Source organism: Cyrtonyx montezumae, unplaced genomic scaffold (assembly GCF_038088225.1).
Source record: "Cyrtonyx montezumae isolate F1298 unplaced genomic scaffold, pur_monq_1.0 scaffold_3, whole genome shotgun sequence".
Taxonomy (NCBI): Eukaryota; Metazoa; Chordata; class Aves; order Galliformes; family Odontophoridae; genus Cyrtonyx; species Cyrtonyx montezumae.
The window spans coordinates 101,172,109-101,192,498 of NW_027072034.1; the positions used below are offsets into that span (position 1 = coordinate 101,172,109).

At 39.1% G+C, this 20,390-nt stretch overlaps 1 protein-coding gene across 1 annotated transcript in view; it reads right to left on the reverse strand.

Moving 5' to 3' along the window:
- The window catches only part of CACNA1C (calcium voltage-gated channel subunit alpha1 C), a 463,683-nt gene that overhangs the window by 160,182 nt on the left and 283,111 nt on the right, over positions 1–20,390 (reverse strand). Inside the window, exons 6-7 of the mRNA XM_065742562.1 lie at positions 15,141–15,302; positions 13,039–13,235 (exon numbers count right to left, since the gene is read on the reverse strand). Coding sequence (XP_065598634.1) covers positions 13,039–13,235; positions 15,141–15,302 — 359 coding nt within the window. The remainder of the gene's footprint in view (positions 1–13,038; positions 13,236–15,140; positions 15,303–20,390) is intronic.

Genomic DNA, 20,390 nt, shown 5'->3' on the forward strand with positions numbered 1-20,390 from the left:
AGGAGAAGCACTTGATCATTTGCTCCCATTAATTTTTTTTGTTTGTTTGTTTTGACAATTACATTTGTTTTAAGTACTTATGGGAAAAGCAAATTTTAAGGTCAGTACCTCAATCACAGAATTTTGGAAATTTTATATGTGCATATAGTCATCTAGAACCTTTTATCACAGTATCCTCAAGACAAGGGCAAGACAGAGCTGGGGGAAAGCAATTGCACTGGGATAAACAAAACAGTGGAAAGAATGTTTTATCCAGGTTACTCTGATATAAGGTCACTGTAGGATAGGATGAAAGCAAAATAACGTAGGAAAGAGCCACCAAACCTGAACAGTGGCAAGAATTATATATAGTCCAAGATTCCCGTGTGCACCTTGGTACCTCAGTTGTTCTGTATGTTGTGTACCGATGGAATGAGAAAATTGAAATTTCACCCTGAACTAGAAATATTAGATATTTGTTCAGAACTCACTGCTGGAGCTGAATGGAGCCATTTACTGAGAAAGGACTGCCTTGATGAAGACATCAGAAACTTCAAGGGGAAGAGACTGATTTGCAATTGAGAACTCCTGAGAAAGAACCAAAGAAACTGAAGCAATGGAAGAAAAGTCTAGAAGAGAGGAGAGGGAAGCAGACAGAGTCTGCAGAGGTTGCTTCTTCAACCCTGTTAACAAAGACTATGCTCAGTCTGGTCTAGATATCCTCGCCCCAGGATGCAGTAATGCAGGGGATCTGATCCATAGTCTGCTCTGATCCATGAGAACTGTAATTCCTTGTTTATTTTAGAAAAAAATTGGATATCATTATTATTTTCACTGCTATGCTGCCTAATTTCCCTGATAAGTAATGGAAGTAACAGCTCTATGAAGAAGTGAAAGCAGTGCCAGTCTCAATCTCAGAGTCACAAAAGCACACAGTCCTGTAAAAAATATGACCTGGTTGGCTTGAAATTCATAGTGAGACTGTGTAACAGAATTTGTCAAACTTATTTCTTTATAAAATTAGTCATATACTCATTACTTACTAAATATTGGGCCCACCTTTGGATAGATACATTCCCTTTTGTAGCTAAAAAGTCTGTATAAAGTCTGAGACATATATGTATAAAACAATTTTTAATTATCTAGCCCCACATTAACAGTATAGTATGCTCACACTGAGTCCTTGCACCATGTGTTTTAGCCTCCAGTGTATAGCTACTGGACTCTATAGTATTATTTCATTCTTTGGAAAGTTTCTGTCTTCATATTTCTTTTGTTTATGATCTGAGTGTACATTGCTGTTTATTTATTTATTTATTTATTTATTTTTGCAGTTGGCTGTTGTTTAACAGACTGAGCTATTACAGGAAATATGAGGTCCCTGACTGAGCCTAGGAAGAGAATTAAAATTTGCATTCAAATACCAGCAGGTCAAAATGTCTGTGGTACACAATGATTGAGATGAACTTCTTCCATTGCAACCTATTTCTTCTGAAAATGCTCTCTGATCCCATAGTTATATGGCACATTACTTTGTGCTTGCAGAATAGGTATGGGAAATACTGGCTTCAGTGTGTTTACTCCTGTCTTAAATCTGTAATTTTAAATATCCTCCACAGAAGTTCACAGTCCAACTTCAACTGATGCTGAAGGTTGTTGGCATTTAACTTCACATTTTTCATTTCCAAACAGATAAATGAAGATAGGCTCCCCCTTGATTTGAAGTAAACAACACTGTTCCTTAGTTTTGTTTTCACAGATTTCAAGATTTAGTAGCACCAGTAATATTCCATATGGATGCGGATTACCATTTCAAATCATCTATTTGTGAGGCGGGTTTTGCTGATATAACACCAGTACAGGAAGTGTTGTTAAGGCAAGTACCATTGGGAAATTTCTGTAGGCAAATATAATAAAGGAGGGAAAACAGAAACGTTCAGGAAGCTACCATTTATATCTTGTCCTATCCCACCCTAGCTTTTATTTTATTTGTTGTTGTTGTTTTCTTTTGTGGAACTTCTGTTTTTTTCTGCACAAACCCGATAACATTATGCATCTCTGAAGAGTATCTGTCAATACAGGGATACCACACTCCTACTGAAAACCTTAGTTACACTGATGAAATTCCTTACATTGAAGGCAATTAAGTTCTGAGCTCCAACAAGTTTCCTGCTCTGCCACCTCACTCTCTTTTCTCCAGGTTTAATATGTAAGAGAGAAGAAAACAAAACATCAAAAAAAGAAACAAAACACAAACAAGTGAACAGAACAACAACAAAACCAAACAAAAATTAGAAAACCATGGAAACAAACAAACTAGTTAGGCTGCCAACATTTGTGGCCTGGCCAGTTAATCTCAGTTTTCCCATTTCAACTACATAAAACATTTCCCATAAAAACTAGAGCACAGCATAGAAAATATAGGCAGATTCAGGACATTCCTAGGCAACCTGGTCTAGTACCAGAACTGGAGGTTGGTGGCCTTACCTGTGACAGGGACGTTGGAACCTGATGTTCCTTAGGGTCACTTCCAGCACAAACTATTCTATGAGTCTATTTAGGAGATGACTAATAACTGTCATTGAAGTCCTGGCTTTCTGTACTTGTGTGTGTCATGGTTCTATGATTATCGTTATCAGCATTCCACATCATAACATCATGTAAGGCACTGGGAGTTAAAAAAATTAATGCTTCAGTTCCATTTCTGGGTACCTGGTTTCAGAAGAGAAGAACTACATACCCTAGAGGACTTTGAGTTCCTGTTTTCCACTCAGAAGGAAAGATAAAACTGGATGCAAGTCCCAAACCTCCCCCCTTTTTTGCTGCTCATCTTCAGTGTGAACTCCTTAGCCATCTTGCCTTCAACTTTAGAGTAAGGTCTTCGATTTTGCACTCTCTCTCTCATTTTATTTGCTTTATTAACCTCAATTCCAATTATATTGTATTATACGGTGTTATTTTGTATTCTGATATCTTAAATAGTAAATAAGTTTTCCTCCTCAGATTGTTGCTGCTGTTATGCTGGTTCCCCCACCCCATTAGTCATGGAACTGGACTGAACCGGTCCATAAACTGTTGATAGTCAGCAATTCAGATTCCTTTCTGCCAAAGTTTCTCCCAGCTGGAGCAGGGAGGTGATCATCCCCCTGTACTCAGCTCTGGTACAGCCGCACCTCGAGTATTGTGTTCAGTTTTGGGCCTCTCACTACAAGAAGGACATTGAGGCCCTGGAGCGTGTTCAGAGAAGGGCAACAAAACTGGTGAGGGGTCTGGAGCACAAGTCTTATGAGGAGCGGCTGAGGGAGCTGGGATTGTTTAGTCTGGAGAAGAGGAGGCTCAGAGGAGACCTTATTGCACTCTACCACTTCCTGAAGGGGGGTTGTGGTGAGGAGGGGGTGGGCCTCTTCTCCCTGATAAATAACGACAGGATGAGAGGGAATGGCCGGCCAGAAGTTGCGCCGGGGAAGATTTAGATTAGACCTGAGGAAACATTTTTTCTCTGGAAGAGTGGTCAGGCACTGGAATGGCCTGCCTAGGGAGGTGGTTGAGGCACCATCCCTAGCGCTGTTCAAGAAGTGTTTAGATGAGGTGCTAAGGGATTTGATTTAGTAGTTGGGTAGGGATGGTGATAGGAGGATGGTTGGACTAGATGATCTTGTAGGTCCTTTCCAACCTTATGAACCTATGAACCTATAAGTACTAGTTTTAGACAGACTTCATTGAAGGCTGATAACTGAACCTATGTTAGTAGAAGATCAAAACTCCTTCAGTGAACAGAGCTCATCTTTGAGGGCAACAATGGACAAAGATGGATGAAACACATTTAAAATATGTCCACCTATAGGCTGTTTCAAGTGTTTCTGGAACAAAATAGGAGACTGAACAAACTGACTCGTAGATTACTCCTCTTCTTCATTACTGTTCTAGCAGTGACAGCCTAAAAATAACACTTTAGAACCCAACTTCCAAAAACCTCTATACCGACTTCCAAAACCAGAACAAATTAAACACTAATGACAAATCAAAATCTCTCTATATAGGAATGTCTCAGCTTATATTTGCAAACATGCATTTTTTTTTTATTTTCCTTTGGCATGTTTTGACACAGAAGCAAAATATTGCTATGACTATTGTTAAGGGATTGTTAAGTTATGAAATTATTGTTATATGATAAAGCAACTCATATTCTAGACTGTATTGTATCTGTTGCTCTCCAAGGTGAATAATGCCCTCTAAATTATTCCCTCAGAAGTATGGTGGTGGTTTGTTTTTAAAGGGTGGCTCAGTTCACCCTTATTCTTTGTCTGCACTGAGACTGCCTGGGCCATCCAGTCCAGCAAGGAAAGAACAGATCATGCATTGATTCAAGCAGAACTCATTAAAGCTGCAAGGCCCAGACTGAGCAGGTCTCCAAGGCTTACCACAGATAGACTCTAGTACTCCATGTGTCTGTTCTTGACACATTTTGCTTGTTGGCATAGGGGGCTGTCAGGCCATTTTCCCTGTCTCGTCCCTATGTAACAACTAACATTAATATTACCATTGTCTTTGCTTTCTTATCACACCACTCTTTTGGGCTCCTGAGCGGTAGACCTACTTTGAGAAGACTTATGCCATTGAACTATCTGTAGCACCCTGCTGAAGTCAGATCTCTAATAACACACCATCACCCATTAAAGCTTCCCCTTCTCTTATGAGGCCAACTACACAAGTAAGTTTGCTTGTTGGGCGAGTTTGCGACTGGCAGAAATGGCATGTAGTGACCTCCAAAAATTATACTGAGTTGTGTGACTTAATTAGGATTTGAATTTAGGCCTTCAGAGGCAAAAGCACAGAGCTTTGTGTATGTTGTGTACAAGTGTTTTTTTTTTTTTTTTTTTTTTGTTCATTTGTTTTTTTCCTCTGAAAAATAAAGGCTGATCTTTGAAAAAGTCATCCAAAAGCCCAAAGGCTATTTAGCCACTGGGCTCATAGCTCTTTCATTAAAGCTACTGCAGTAGTTGCATCTCTTACTGCTGCTTAGTAATTTAAAAACCTTTTCATCTTTTAAAGGCTTTGGAAATTCACTCCAGAAGAATAAAATGCTGATTTCAGGGTTGGAAATATCCCCCAGGATGGTGGGTTTCCAAATCTAAAGATTTCATTTCACCCAGGAATTCTGGGCTTTCCCATCCTGTCCCTGTTTATTTTGTATTTACATTTGCATGGTTGATTATCCAGAAAGGATTTTCTGCCTTTTTTTATTGTATTGCAATTTTATAGCTGCTTCTATTAATTTCAGTGCAGACTGACAGCAAATTCTACAAGTATATTAGAAGAGTGCTGACTGCTGGATGCACAAGAGTACACAAGCACATACTGTTCATTGATTTACAAAGTCAATAAAGTCCTTAACAGTAAAGATAATGAAAAATGGTACTGTGAGCTGTACATAATCACAACCTTCTTTACTAACAGGAGGTGGGACTGTTGACTGTGTTTTTTTCTTTTTTTTTTTTCTCACACTTTATCTGAATATCCTGCTTCATTTTGTAGCCAGGATTCCAAACTGTGATATTCCTAGAAATTCATCTGTATTTGAGGTGATGAATCCAGCTTTTGGTTGTGAAATCACACCCAAATGTCTCAAACAAAATGCTTCGTATCTGGATCTCACAGTATCTGATAGGCATGCTACCCATTCACTAGAGGTTCACTAAAGAAACTAGTATATGGAAATCTGAATGACATGAAGCTGTGTATGAACAGACAAGGACAGCCCTTCTCTTTTTCTTGAGAGTCTTAGCAGAAATACTGTGTGAATAAGATGAGTACAATGTCCAGGTCTGACTCCTTCTAGATATGGCTTAAAAAGTGGGGATGTTCTGCAGTAGCGAGCTCTCTGATTGAGCCTCCGAATTTTCATTTTATAGTTCTTATCACTTTCTATCTTTAGGGAGATGTCCTAAACATTTTTAGGACTCCAATTTGAGTGTAGTTCATATGTTAGAAGACAATAGTTATAGAGGAAGCCATAAGAGCAGCTAAACCAGATATAACAGCACATAAGAAGGTCTGCAAGTTCTGAGCAGGCATAAATCACACATTTATCAATGAAGAAAGTCAGTATTAGTGGACAAATTCTCTGCATAAGCAGGAAAGATCTTATTTGCAGTAAGACTGGGGAAGGACTACTTTGTCTTAAGTCTTAAAGACAAGACACTGAAACGAAACCAAACCGAAATGCAATGATTACAAATTCTTAAGTAACCACTTATGTTCTGACCTTGGCCGTATCCCCCAGTCCTTTTCTCTCCTGGGGACCAAATAATGAATGAATCTATTATTTGTGAATCTGCCTGGTGGATCTAGGTTCAAACTTAACACCTCTGAAGACAATTTTTTTCATAAGACGCTGATCACAAGTTCTTGAAAAACTGGTAGTAAGGCCCAAGTAGTGCACCCACAAACAGAGGCACTGAAAATCCTAGGTCACTTAGAAGTGTCCAGTAGCTTAGTCCTTAATTTTATAGCTCTGGGATAAAAGATTAACAACAAGGAAGGTCTCTGTGGTCATAAGACATCAGCAATTAGGAAAGAGTCTAAGGCAGAACAAAAGACAAAAGAACAGAGAAAGGGCAACAGAATGACAGGGCTATTAAAGAGGTCCTTCCTATGCAGGAGCACTGGGCAGAGGGACTCAACTAACACCGCCCATAACCATCCCGTGAAGAAATTTATTTTTAATAGAGAGCTTGTCTTCATATGGAGGAATAGGACTGAGAAGCCCAAAGTTGAGGCTTGAAGGGCTCATGAAATCTTCACATAAGAAGTATGCCTTTGCAGAAAGCAAATGTTCAGCAGTAGGTTTCTGGGGCAAGTGGCAAACAGCAAGTCACTGCTGTTACGCTCAAGGCAGCAGTACAGGCAACCATGACAGTTGCATATGCAATTGCTCATGAAGAAAAGGACAACAGATTCAAGTCAGCCAATTCAAGTCAGATTCAATTCTTGCCAATTGACTGCGGACAGTACTTTCCCAGGGCATTAATTCTGTGGCCCTTCAGTGCTCTGAACTGTGGGCCCTCTCCCCTTACCAACCACTGCTACAGCAGATGGAGAAGAAAAAAAAGAACTGCAATCCCAGGGATGGGCTGCTCATACTTGCGTGCTTATTCTTTGTTAATTTTTCACATCCATGCCAAACCCTGCCAAAAAGATTATTAAAAATCCTCAACCCCACAACAATAAAAGCTCAGCACTTTCTTGGAGGGATGGGGGTAGATGGGGAACAAACACCACAGAAACATGTAGACACATATATTCTTAGAATCAGATCATTGTCTTGTGTGGAAAGCCTTACTAAATCAAGTCTGAGTGCTGGAAGAATAAAAGATTATAACCCAGCTGGCGAAAACTGGGGGCTGCAACTCTGCATTTAACGTCTTCCACTTTGTGTCAATATCACTGTATTCCTCACATCTTCCTCATTGGATGCAACAGGCTGTGGAAGGATGAGAAAAGCTCTCAAGATATTTCAATACTGTCAGCAAAGTAAATTATACGTGTTCTATTTGTTCCCTGTTATAATTCCATGACAGGGATTCTAAGGCTGACAATGAGCTCCAGTTTCAAGCTCCATTTAGTGACTCTTGGAAGCATTATCTCACAGATTTAGAGATGGAAGGCTCTTCCAGAACAGTCTGTCTAACCCACTGCATATCATGTCCATACTGTTCTTGGGGATATGATGCTTCTAAACGTTTTGACTGGTTCAGTCTTACTACCCTGTGGTGACTCTACTGTTCTGTCTTTGATTACTGAAGTGTTTTCTTGCCCATGGGCTGGGGAAGTCTACCAAGGATTGTTCAGCTAAATTTAAGGAGTCAGTCTACTATGTGCCAGCTCAGGCATTTCTTCCAGAGACAAGTTAGTGCCCTGGATCTGATCCAGAGCTGGCCTTAGGCCATTTATAATAATACAGTCTTTAGTTTACAGTCAGAGTCTTCAGGTAAACTGTCCCTGGAGGCACTGCATGCTATTTTCTGAGATTCAACAAAGCATTCTAATGCACTGTCCAAATGACATGGGGCAAAGCCAATATTCTAGAAACGATGGCAGGCTCAAGGTTGCTTGTTATTAATAATCAAGTAGAGAAAGCAGAATTACTCCATCCTAGAAATCAAGCTGCAATGGCCAAGCTGTGTGCAGAACAATGCAGGGCTAGGTTCTCCATTACCCAGTAGTATAAACAGTTCAATGCAATGATATGCCTTTGTGTTTTGCAGTTGATCTGTACTCTGTTTCATTTACATATACAATCATGAAATTGTAAGGGAGTGGAGAGACCAGGCACTCAGGACTGAGGTGGCAGAGGACAGTTTTGCATGCAGAAAGCAGATTTCACATGAAGAGGAAAGCCTTTCTCAAGACATGGCATAGTCCAAGCTGTATTTAACTCAGAAGTGAAACTTCTGAAGGACAGCAACAAACTGATCAAAAATAATTAAAAGGAAGTCCCATTAGTGGAGGCTGAAGGAACTTAATCTGCTCAGACTAAAAAAAGATTAAGGGGACCCAATGCCTACAAATACTTAAATAGATTGTTATAAACTGCACAGGAATTAATTTTTCTTCTTAGTTAATGAGACAATAAGGAATAAGGGACTGCAGCAGAGGCTGATTATATATAAATACCAATTATATATAAATACCAAATAACTCTGTGTGTAACATTTGGATTTGCATCTGCTGCCAAAAGTTCCCAAAACTGAGTGGTCTTCAAAAACGTATGCTGGTGTCTTCACAAGGAGCATGCTGCCAAAGATAGCTGATCACACATTAAGAAGGGTCTTGAGAGTAATTTCCTTTCCACAATGCATGGGAAAAATTAAGTGTACAAATGCCTGCAAGCTCAAATACTTCTAAGATCTGACATGGGACAAAACCTGCTGGCAGTTACAGTGGGACAAAGAAAACCTTGGAAGGTTGAGGCAGCGTATGAGATAAAATCCTATAAGCACTTAGCACTCCCTTCAACAAAGATCATTCTTTGAGTATAAAGTAAACAAGTTCGCTTTGTGAAGATTTTCATCCTATCCAACATACCCATTTTACATCAAAAAAACGTCTCCATGTAAGTAATTATCTACCTGACACTACAGCAGAGTCAAACTGTTTTTCACTAACATTTTTCTTTCACATTTCAAAAGAAGTCAATCTATTCACACTTCTTATCTAGTGAATGAGAGAGGAGATTGGAAAGCGTATTGATCTCATTGATGTCAAGTTCTTCTAGGGAATACAGGTTTATTGCTTTCCTGTCTCTGATTATCTCTTTGTGAGTATGTGGATCAGATTGGGAAATAGTACTCCATGAAAGAGGAGACAGGCTTCACCACAAATGTGAAAAGTTGAAGGAGACATAAGAGGAAGTATGAACAAGGAAGCAAGTAACTGAAGGTAAAAATTGGAAAGCTACTTCAGTGGAGTAAAAGTCCAGGGCTTGTGGAAAGTCATACAGCATTCTAGTTTTTAAACATGCAGGTTTAACCTTGAAAAGTGCAGTATAAGACAATCCCGAGTTTCATGACATTAACAGTTTTATTTTCCAGGGCAACATGCTGAAACATGCTAAGCTACCATCATTCAAAACAATGAAGTTGTTCCATTGACTAAACATTTCCAGCCAAGTAATTCAGCCCAAAGCCTTATCTGTTCTGCTGAGTTTTGGGTCATGACATTATTTTCAGATTTGAGGAGAGAGCAAAGAAAACACTTTACATCAACATGTATGTCCTTGGAAGACCAGAACAACAGACATGAAAGCCTTGAACAGACATCCATATGTAAGTCTTTGTGTACATGTAACTGCATGTGGAACATCTAGACAGTATAATAAGATTTAACAAAGTAGAAGAGAGAACCTAATCTTTTGAAAGTAATTGGAAATTTTGTCATTGAACTCAGGAGGATCAGACCCAAAACTTGGTATCTCCACTGAATTTCAGGGGAGCTAAAAAACTAGTTTGAGTCAGCTCAAACTTTGAATGCTTAGCACTATTAAAAATAATCCATTAGCTTACATCATTAAGTTTAAGACTTCTGAAGAGCATCACCTATTATATTCAGCCACAACACTGTCTGAATTGCAGACGATCCTTTCTTATATCAAATCCTCAGGATGCAGTTAGACAGTGGAGATGTTTAAGTCTAGATTTCTTATTTTAATTAACTGTGCAGAAATATCTCCCTATAAAGCAAGTTTAATTTCTATGACCTCACTGTAAATGCAAGAGATCTCTCAAAATGGTATCAACTTGAGAACAGCCTATCTTTGCTCTTTTCAGATGCAGCCTCCAGTGGGTTGTTAACCCCAAGTCCACTCAGCAGAAAAATGCAAAGGCCAGGAAGTAGAGTTATATATGACTCAGGCTTTACTAAGGAAATTATGGTTTGCACGAAGTTTAAGAATGTATATTTAAATCCTGTACTACAAGCTACATTTTTTCTTTTACTCTCAAATTGAAATGTTGCATCTTTTCTATTCTTTACTACTCAGAAGTATTATTTTTGTTGACCTGGCTAGCTTATGCTGGAATGCTCTTTGCATGGACTGTAAAACTTACTGTATAAAACATATCAGAAATAGTTTGAAACATCCACACATGAAATTGCAGTGTGAATATATAGATATGGTTTCTACACATGAATATTAAACCCACAGTGCTTCTCATAGGTGTGCCTTGTAGTAACTTCCCAGTTAATATTTGCCCCTATTTCTTCTTTGCTGAAAGAAATATTCATCACATCTCAGATAAATAGTCCATTGTACAGCAAACACTGGTCAGTGATGACTTCTATGTACTTTATCATTAAAAAACAGAGGCAAAAACTGACAGGGCACAACAATGCTCTTAGGATTGGTTAATCAGCTGAAGTGAGTGTGTCTATCATTTCAGGTGCTCAGATGTTTACTCAAACTTGCTGTTTCACAGCCTTTAAGCATAGATGATATGGTGTTTTTGTTCGTTTGTTTTATTATTATTTTTTAACAGATTTAATTCTTCTCAGTTACCAAAATTATGACTGAAGCACTAATTCTGTTTTTTAGTGTTGTCTAAGAATAACTATGAACTGAAGACAGTAAGTATTATTTTTGTTTCTAAAGCAAGAATTCTGTCAAAGTCATAGCCTAAAATCCTAACTATGCCAATGTCCCTAAAAATAATGACCATCAGTCTGTATTAATTTCAATTCTCACTTTGCCATACTGACTCTTAAGGAAAAAGAACTCAGGAATCTGGTGAAAAAGCCAGCTGAATGTCAAACAAAAGCTGACAGGTTGTTGCTGGGAAGCCAGAAAAAATTCAGTCCATCTGCAGCAGTCAGGATGGAAATCATTTATTAGTGAGTATATGCTATTGGCTTATGATATTAGATAACTGATAACTGAGTTCTGAATGATTCACACTCAGTCATGCAAATGACAAATAGACTCAAAACTGTGGGGATTGGTAGGGTCTTTTGTAAAACGTGCCTTCAAAGAAAATTAGGATAGCTTTCTTGTGGATAGCTTTCACAGTACTAAATGGTACACACTGCCAAAACTATTTTTGCGTTTATTTCTGATATCTTTTACTTTCTATTTCCCCCCAAACTTCCCAGAAATCCTTTCAATTACACAAAGACAGATGGTGCTAGGAGATTGGTGGAATGTGAGGTAAATGTACAAAAAAGATAGGCATATTATATATAAACATAGCTGAGCAGTAGAATAGTTTTGCCCAGTTCCTTCTGTTCTTCTCTATTATTGTATTAATTTATACCCTCTCTTCAAGAAAAGCCAATTTCTGTGTTCTGAGATTTAGACTCTCCTTGTGGTTTGATCTCTGCCCTTTATCTCAGGCATTAGAGGGAAGCTAGAGTCACAGTTCTAATCTAAATTTAAGAGGATAAAAGGACAACTGTTAGCTATTCCACATAAAGAATACCTACTGCAGATAAGCTAAATCTTCAAAGGAAAATCTTGTAAACCTTAACCCACTGGTGGGTAGAATACAGCTTTAGGCTCTTGTTTAAGAGAGAAGCTAATGTTGATTAACAGTGCAAGCCTGCTTCAGTCCAGATTACCCTTTTGCACATTTTGGGTTTTCTCAGGTTAAATTCCATCGTGCAGTGGAATTCCTACCATCTTGGAGAACCAAGTGCCATAACATTCCAGCTGTCAAAAAATAGCCTAGGTCAACCTTGTGCAGTCAGGACTAAACTGTGTGTAAATTATATGCCTGGGCCAGACTGTATTTGTGCAAAAGTTGATGGCAAGAGCTGAATCTAGGCTTGTTTATATCTGGTTTAGAAGTGCAGGCCAAATCTGATTTCAACTGCTATAGCCTAATTGTGTTTCCACTGAATCCTCCAATTACAATGTAGAAACTAAAGGCATTGAAAGTTTCAGAGTTAAGGTAAAAGACAAGATGAGTTTCATTTAAAATTCTGCATTTAGATTAAAGATTATGATTTTTTTTTTTGTTAAGCATGTAACCAAGATTTATACAAGTATCAAAGTTAGGAGAGAATGAAGAATTAGTATCAGGATAAAAGTTATAATCAGGAGTCGTGCTGACATGAAGAGGGGTATGTGAGATCTATAAGCTGATCAGCATAGTGCCTTTGTTGCATTAATGCCATGGATAAAACATATAGTTGTATGTTACAAATTTGAAGATGCATGGGATAGTTACCCCAGTAGAGAGGGTCTTTATATGACATTCTGGTCAACAAAGGTACATTGCAAATCTTCAAAGCATTAAGCCACATGCCAGCTAGTAAGCCTTGTGCCATCTTTCAACACTGTAATATCAGTTTAAAATCAATATTTACATTTGATTTAACTGCATCATCTAAACCCTCCCACTTCACCCACTAATATTCTGAGTTAATTAAAGCTCCATACTAGCAATCAAGCCTTAACTATTAAGAACAATCATAAAAAAAACAAAGCTCAAGCTTAATGCCCCAAGTTTCAAAACTGATGGAGAACATGAGCACGCCTCTCAGTTATCATTTTCGGATACGTACCCAGTAGAGTACATCTGTCCACCCCTCCATCGTGATGCACTGAAACACTGTCAGCATGGCAAAAGCAAAATTGTCAAAGTTCGTAATGCCGTGCTTGGGTCCCTCCCAGCCTGCCTTGCACTCGGTTCCGTTCTGGCATTGCCGCCCATGTGCTGACTGGGGGGCACAGGGAGATGGGTCATCTTCTGCAGGTGTATCTTAAGGACAGGAGGGAGAAAAGAGAGATGAAGAGAATGAATTGCTGTCTGACACAGTGACAAGCAAGTAAGCAAGTGAAGGATATCCGACTTTAAAAAGTATGTTTCACAACGAATTTGACAGATTTCTCTTAAAATACATGAGAAACTATTAATTTTAATCAAAGGGCTGTTTTGTTGTGCTTCTCTTTTCTGTAAAAAAAAAAATTAGAAAAAATGCTTAAGCTGTCAAATTTTACAGTCAAAACTAAAATGTACTTAAAAAAAAACTGTTGTTGTTATTATCATTATTATTATTAAACACTTATCCTCCTAGAAGGAAGAAATAATATCTTTCAATATGAGAGGAAATAATAGTTAAAGTCTATTACATATCTTTAGGCTGCAAGTTACCACCAGTGCTTTCATAAGGCAATCGCCTGGCATTGGGGTTAACCTTGGAAGGCATCTGCACCACTTACTAGCACCTTCTTCAAGGAGGTTGAACCCCTGTAGCAGACAGGCTTTAGTGCTCTGGACACAGGTTGGTATGGGCCTGGGCAGTACTAAATTACAGCAGCAAATCTCTGGAGCTCTACTCTTTCATAGTTTAGAAGCTATGTGGCATTTCATCAATAGCTCAGTGGCACTCATAAGCTCTTTATTCTGTATGGGTGTTTCCAAAGGTCTGAGAACCCTTACAACAGATTTGCCTAAATGCTTTGCTTTATGAAAAAATATTACAGAAAAAAAAAAAAAGAGATTCTTACAGGTACAAAAACTCATGCAACAGATTAATATACAGATTTCAGCCTCTTGTGTTACATCTGTAACAGATGCAGGTATCAGTGTGCAGGGGAGCGAGCAATTATGTTTCTTTCTTATTTTGTGCGGCCACATGAAAGTGTCCACTACTGCATTCAGCAGCAATTGACAGTTTTTCTTGTACTTCAGTAGACCAGCCAAAAACAGAACATTCATGATGAGCAAGTTAAATTCTCACCATTGGAGACAGTCTCTCTGCATCAAAGGTGATTGACATCCAAGGAACAGAGCAGAGCAACAACCACTGTGAAACCCAAAACAGGAGCACAACACAATGCTGTTCCCTCTCATCTCCTGTCCTAGCACAAATACACCACTGTGTATGGAGTCTTCCTCAGAAAATCTTTGTTACCATCATTCCTTGCCACCTCTACATCTAATCAAAGCAGATCTATGATCTTGCTGTTCTGTAACTTTTAAAAATCCTGTTCTCAAAGGGGCTTTCACTTGTCTTTGCTTCTGAGTACAGTACCTCCAGTTTCTGCAATTGCTACTTCAGCATCACTCTCCACACACTGGAATGACTAAATGACAGTGATGTCCCCAGAAAACAGCATCTGCATAATGCATCGCTGTCTTGGCTCATGTCTATAGTCTAGATAGCTGTTCAAATGGCCTCAGCCCAGTGATCCAGCCTGTGCAGATCCCTCTCTAGGGCCTTCCAACCCTCAGGCAGATCAACATTTTCTCTCAACTTGGTGTAATCTGCAAACTTACTGGATGTGCATTCAATCCTCTCATCCAAATCATCAATAAAGATTAATATTAAATTAAATTAAGGGCAGTTAATGTAGTATTCAACCAACAAAGGAGCCACTCTCGTGAAAAAGGATGCTTCTATTCATTCTGGAGATTTCATTTTACTGCAATAGGTAGATCAGCTGTACCAAAGCACTCTTTCTCCCACTCCCTGCACTTTAGAATCCTAATAACTAGCTGCTCAGTTCTTGGCTGTTATTGGGACTAGTGCACATGGACTGTTGTAAGGATGCATAAAACCTCCCTCCTGTCAGAATGTGAACACACTAGTAGAATTCTTTACATAAGAGACAAAAAACAATGGAACAGGGAGGACTCCATGCCACAGAGCTTTCTCCTTACCTATCAACCCCCCTTGCACATGGTAGCAGGTCTTATGCATCTTTCCCATGAATAACTCCAGCCCGATGATGGCATAGATAATGATGACAAACAGCACCAGCAGGGCAATATGCAACAAAGGGACCATGGCCTTGATAATTGAATTTAAAACCACCTGGAGACCTGCAGAGAGAGCAGAAGGAAGCACTTATCAGTGAGAGAACAAAATTTATAGAAAGCACCTATAAGAGACTATAAATTGAACAATAATGTCATTTTTAATTCATACCCTTTCACCTCAACTAATTACCTCGATGATATAAGCATCCACCCTCCAGAAGATTCCCAACATCTCACCAGCTTACCACTGCAGTATGAATTGCAGGCTAAAGTAAAACAGGTATTGCCTGTCACTGAAACGCCATCGCCCTAGAGATGAATAAATGAAGTGTTTTGGCTGTCCTTGAAAATCAGACCTAGGGTGTTCCCAATATGGCATTTAGGAGTTAAAACACAGGAAAATAAAAGAACAATCAGAAATGAAGCAGGACAAGCACAGTGAAATGTACAAGAGGATGAATGGTGGGGTACTACTGAGCCACACCACAGAGCATGGGGAGAGACAGCAAACAGAATTTGTGTCCCTGCTGCAGGTCTTTCAGAGATGAGCCTGACACAAGCTGCCCACTCGTGTTCCTATCTCCTTGTTCATACAGCCAGGGTAACAAAGTCAGCCTCAGAAGAGTTTAGTAAAGGTTCACAATTACAAGGTCCTAAAGTTACCATCACTGGTGGCAGTGTTAGCAACCACTGTCAGTGAGAAGCTATGAGTCTCAGAAATATCAAGATCTCCATAGTCTTCAATTAGACAAATCAGAACAATTACAAACTCATGATTTTGTAGTGACTGAGGGCCAGAAGCTAATAGTGTCTCCTGCAAATGCTGTCATCTCCTCAGAGAAGTTGATATTTGCTGTGATTTTTGAAAAATGTGATTCATGAGCTGGAAATGTCTGTGATACATCTGCCAAGAGAGTATGTGATAACAATAATTTGGAAAATTTATCACCTAAGAACATGGATTCTCATTTTTATTACATTATTATTATTTATTATTATTATTATTACTGCCAATTTTAGTACTTTCACTCACAGGCAATCCACTTGTTAATTCACAGCTAAGGCTAAGACCTTGTGTCCGCTCCTCAGCTATGAGATGGAACGTAATAGATGCAACCAAGGGTGGCATCAGTTGCCAGGCTAGTAAGATCATTCACTGCCCGCTCACAATCCAAAGTTGGCTACTTCCAGTCAGAACAGTCCTTCAGGTGTTTGTAGTCTTACCTGTCAATGGTTCATGCTAGCATCCAAAGGAGGCAATATTCTACATTAAATATGCTGGATTTCTTAAGGAGATTCTTACATGATAGACAATACTGTCAGGTTCAAAAATAATCCTGGACAAAAATGGGATGCTCTGGTTGCTCAGTTACCTTGAAGTACTTATTTGGATAGGCAATCTCAGCAGGAAAATAGCACTGTGATTACATGAAGCAATCAACCTGTTCTCCTAACTGCTTGCCTCATTCAGCCTATTAATACTAAGTATATACAGAAAATAAATTGCAGTCCACGTCAATGTCCCTCCTGTACTTTACAGCAGTAGAGAATCTGATGTTCACTAGAAAATTAAAACAGTGTCCTACTTTCCTCCAGACAATGGAAATCAATACAAAGTGAAAGACTATGTATGGTTATGAACCTAAAAAAAAAAAAATACAACGCCAAAAAACAAATTAAATATTTGTAGATTCAAATAAATGCACATAAAAACACAGAAAGGCCCTAATTATTTTTGTTATTAACATTCAATTATTTTTATTAATTGACTTAATATTTATCATTGTATATAATCAGTGCTCTTGAGAGGGTAGTGAAGAAAAACATCAAGATCAACAAAAGCTCTCTTCTTTTAAATATAGCTTCATTATCACTCATGCCATGAATGTGTTTCAGTGTACTACAGACGTCCAGAAAAAATAACATCTGCACAATCCAGTGCTCTTTCTGTTAACAAAGCGGGGCTTGTGAAATCAGAAGCTTGCAACTAAACATGAGGTTGCAAGGAGTTTAGACAGCCGGGGAAACATGTGCAACATGTAGAAGATTAAAAAGATTTAATAGATTTAAAACTTGAACATAGTTCCATACAAACATGTGGAATAACTTCTTTACAGTAAGGAGCACCAGAAGAGGTTGCCCAGGGAGGTTGTAGAATCTCCTATGGAGATATTCAAGACATGTCTGGATAGCTACCTGTGAGAACTACTGTTGGGAACCTGCTTTGGCAGGGGGCTTGGACTTGATGGTCACATGAGATCCCTTCCAACCCCTGCAATTCTGTGTTTCTCTGATTTACGGGTGCTTCAGGTAGATTAGAGAGAAGCTTCTGAGGATAATAAACCAACTCTTGAGAAGAGATGAGGTGTTGAATACTGCCAGTATGGATTGAGGTGTTCGCTGTGCAGTACTTTGTTCAGGTAGTATGTTTTCAAATCCAGGTAATTCCAGTAATTAGTACAGTTACATATATTACCACAGAAGTAGTCACTTTCTTAAGTTTAAAACCACTAGATCTATAGCAGCTTTAAAAATCATAGAACGCGTTCTCAGATGTATCAAATGCTACCTGTAAAAGGATAAGTGATATATGACAATGCTCACCACACTTATCAAGCCTATGTCTGCAATGTAGTAGCTATCATTAAGTTACAGAACAATTCCCAGCCACTTGCAACATGAAGAACTGTTGTGGAAATGGCATGAGAAATGGGGCCTGGACAGCCAGAGGGGAGAACTGGGAGAAGAGATGAAGGAATAAGAAAGCACCAGGGGAAGAGCTTTAGACAGGAAGAACAGAGACAATTTTTATAAAAAACAGATGCTTCAAAACTCATCAAAACTGTGTTCTGAAATCCAAGAGGCAGAGATCAGTGTCTGTACTGAACCACAGATCTGTGGTGGATCAGATGCATTTCTGATCAGGGTAGATCAAAAGGAATCATCTTACATGCAGTCAAAAAACCTTTTCCAAACAATGATGCAAACTACCGCAGTTTTATATGCTCTTTCCCTGTACAGAGGAAGAAATCACAGTTGAACTTGAAATGAGTTCTCTGTCCCAGCTTATGCATGCTCCTTGCACATGAGGACACAGATAGCATCCAACATGAGTGCTCATGGCAACCCAATCCCCATTCTCTGACACTCTCTGTAGTACATCATAAAACACCTTTTGCACTTTCTCCCTTGTGTCCCTGTGGATCTAAAGCTGGCATTCCTAGCAATGAGCCATGCAGCTTATAATTAAATCTGAATGCCTGGTGAACTGTTCAGACTCAAAATCTGGCCTTCAGGTTCCACGAAGGTAATGTGAACAACCACTTTTCGGGTGGAGAGCTGCGTTTTCACACTGCCTTACAAAGGCTGGCGGTGCTATTGCTGGCCAACCATAAACACAGTGTTCCGAATTTATGTCCTGGCAAGTAAATATAGAAAGAAATGGTTTTCAAATATCTGACATTCTACATTTACTTATTCATTTGTGGAAGCTCTCCACATGTGCTAGACGCTTTCCAGACCTTGGAGAAGGCACATCATCTGCCCTGGGGATCTTGCTCTGGGCTGGACAAAGAGATAACTGAGCAAAGGTTAGGAAAAGTACCACAAAAGGGATTGTTTGCCATTTTTTCAGCCCACCCACCTCCCCCCCTTTCTTATATTAATAATTGAAGATCTTAAACAGCTCTCAGTATTTATTTTAAAAGCATTACAGTTTACCTTTAAAAAAACCACTTGGCTGTATTCTGTTGGCTGACATTGACTCTATAAATGTTTTAGCAAGCCAAACATGTTAATTCCATTCCCTGGGCTCACAGAATTTAGCATTTATTTACCCTGATAAAACATTTTAAATATTTACTACATAGGAACAACATTGTTTTTTAATTCTGGGTCAAGACTTTTCAGGCCCTCGAGGACTGTGTCAACCCAAAAGTTTAGGGCACAGCTGGGGAGTGGGGAGGATGGGGAAGAGAGAAGGCAGAGAGCTTGTACCAACATAGACCGTTCTCAAAGCTATGAGAAATACACTGTTAGGGATGCTGTAGGTGTTGCAAGTTATTGTATGGTGCTGTATTTTTCTCAAAGGAAGACATTCATGGGAGCGGCTGATTGCTGTCTTGTCAATTCAGGCAATTACTGAAGTACATGCTTATCTGTAAGCATGAAATATCTGCACCTAAAGCAATGGGATTACCTACACATCCCATTGTGCACTTATAAGCTTCTTTGGATTTCAACCAATGCTCAGCAAGATGGCACAAAAAAAGTGCACTGTACCCAGCTACTGAAAGGTACTTAGCACTGTTACTCGGTGGAACACATCCAGGGAAACTAATGGTAGGCTGGTCTCAGAAACATCTGGGCCTTTCCAAGCACAGCTACATCTCCAGTTTCATGTGCCTTTAATTTTGGATCAAACTAAATTTTGGAGAGAGTGGTTTCTTGTTCTAGTCATATTAGCTGTCCAGATCTTTAGGGAAAGCATATTGTGAGTCTGTTCCTTCTTTGGTTTTGTGGGGTTATATTTTGTCAACACCCTAATATTGCATGAATAAGGAAACAAGCAGCCACAGTCTCATTGAAATGACCTTCTGAAATGAGCAGGAACAAAAGAGAGAGGAGGGCTTTCAACTTAATCCATACTTTCCCCTCCTGATACACAGATTTTTGTATTTAAGCCAGCGCCTAGGGCGTGGGAGGTAACTATGTTTCTGCTAATTCAGTTCAGAAGAAAACCACTACTTTCTGCAAGTAAGGAGGAAGCAAGGAAGGATTTGTGACTCAGCAGAGTGCCTGAGTCAGATCACTTCTGGGAACCACTCTCGGTGGTATAATGGCTGCACTGTCCCCAGCCATGAGCTCAGTTTACACAAGTGCTGGGCAGTATGCTGAGAGACAGCCACCATAGTTATCTCAATTTCCACAGCATGAGCTGTGTAACCAGAAATATTCCCCAAAGTGGATGATTATCATGTAATAAACATGGGCATTGGCTAGGAAAATTGAAAAGCATGAAATATTCATCAACACTTAAGGTTTTATAGCAATTTTGAAGGAAGTCTGAAAAATAACAGACATTTTAGCACAAAACAGTACACAGACATGGCAAAATATCCAAGGTAATTACATCTGAAATCATTTATGAGA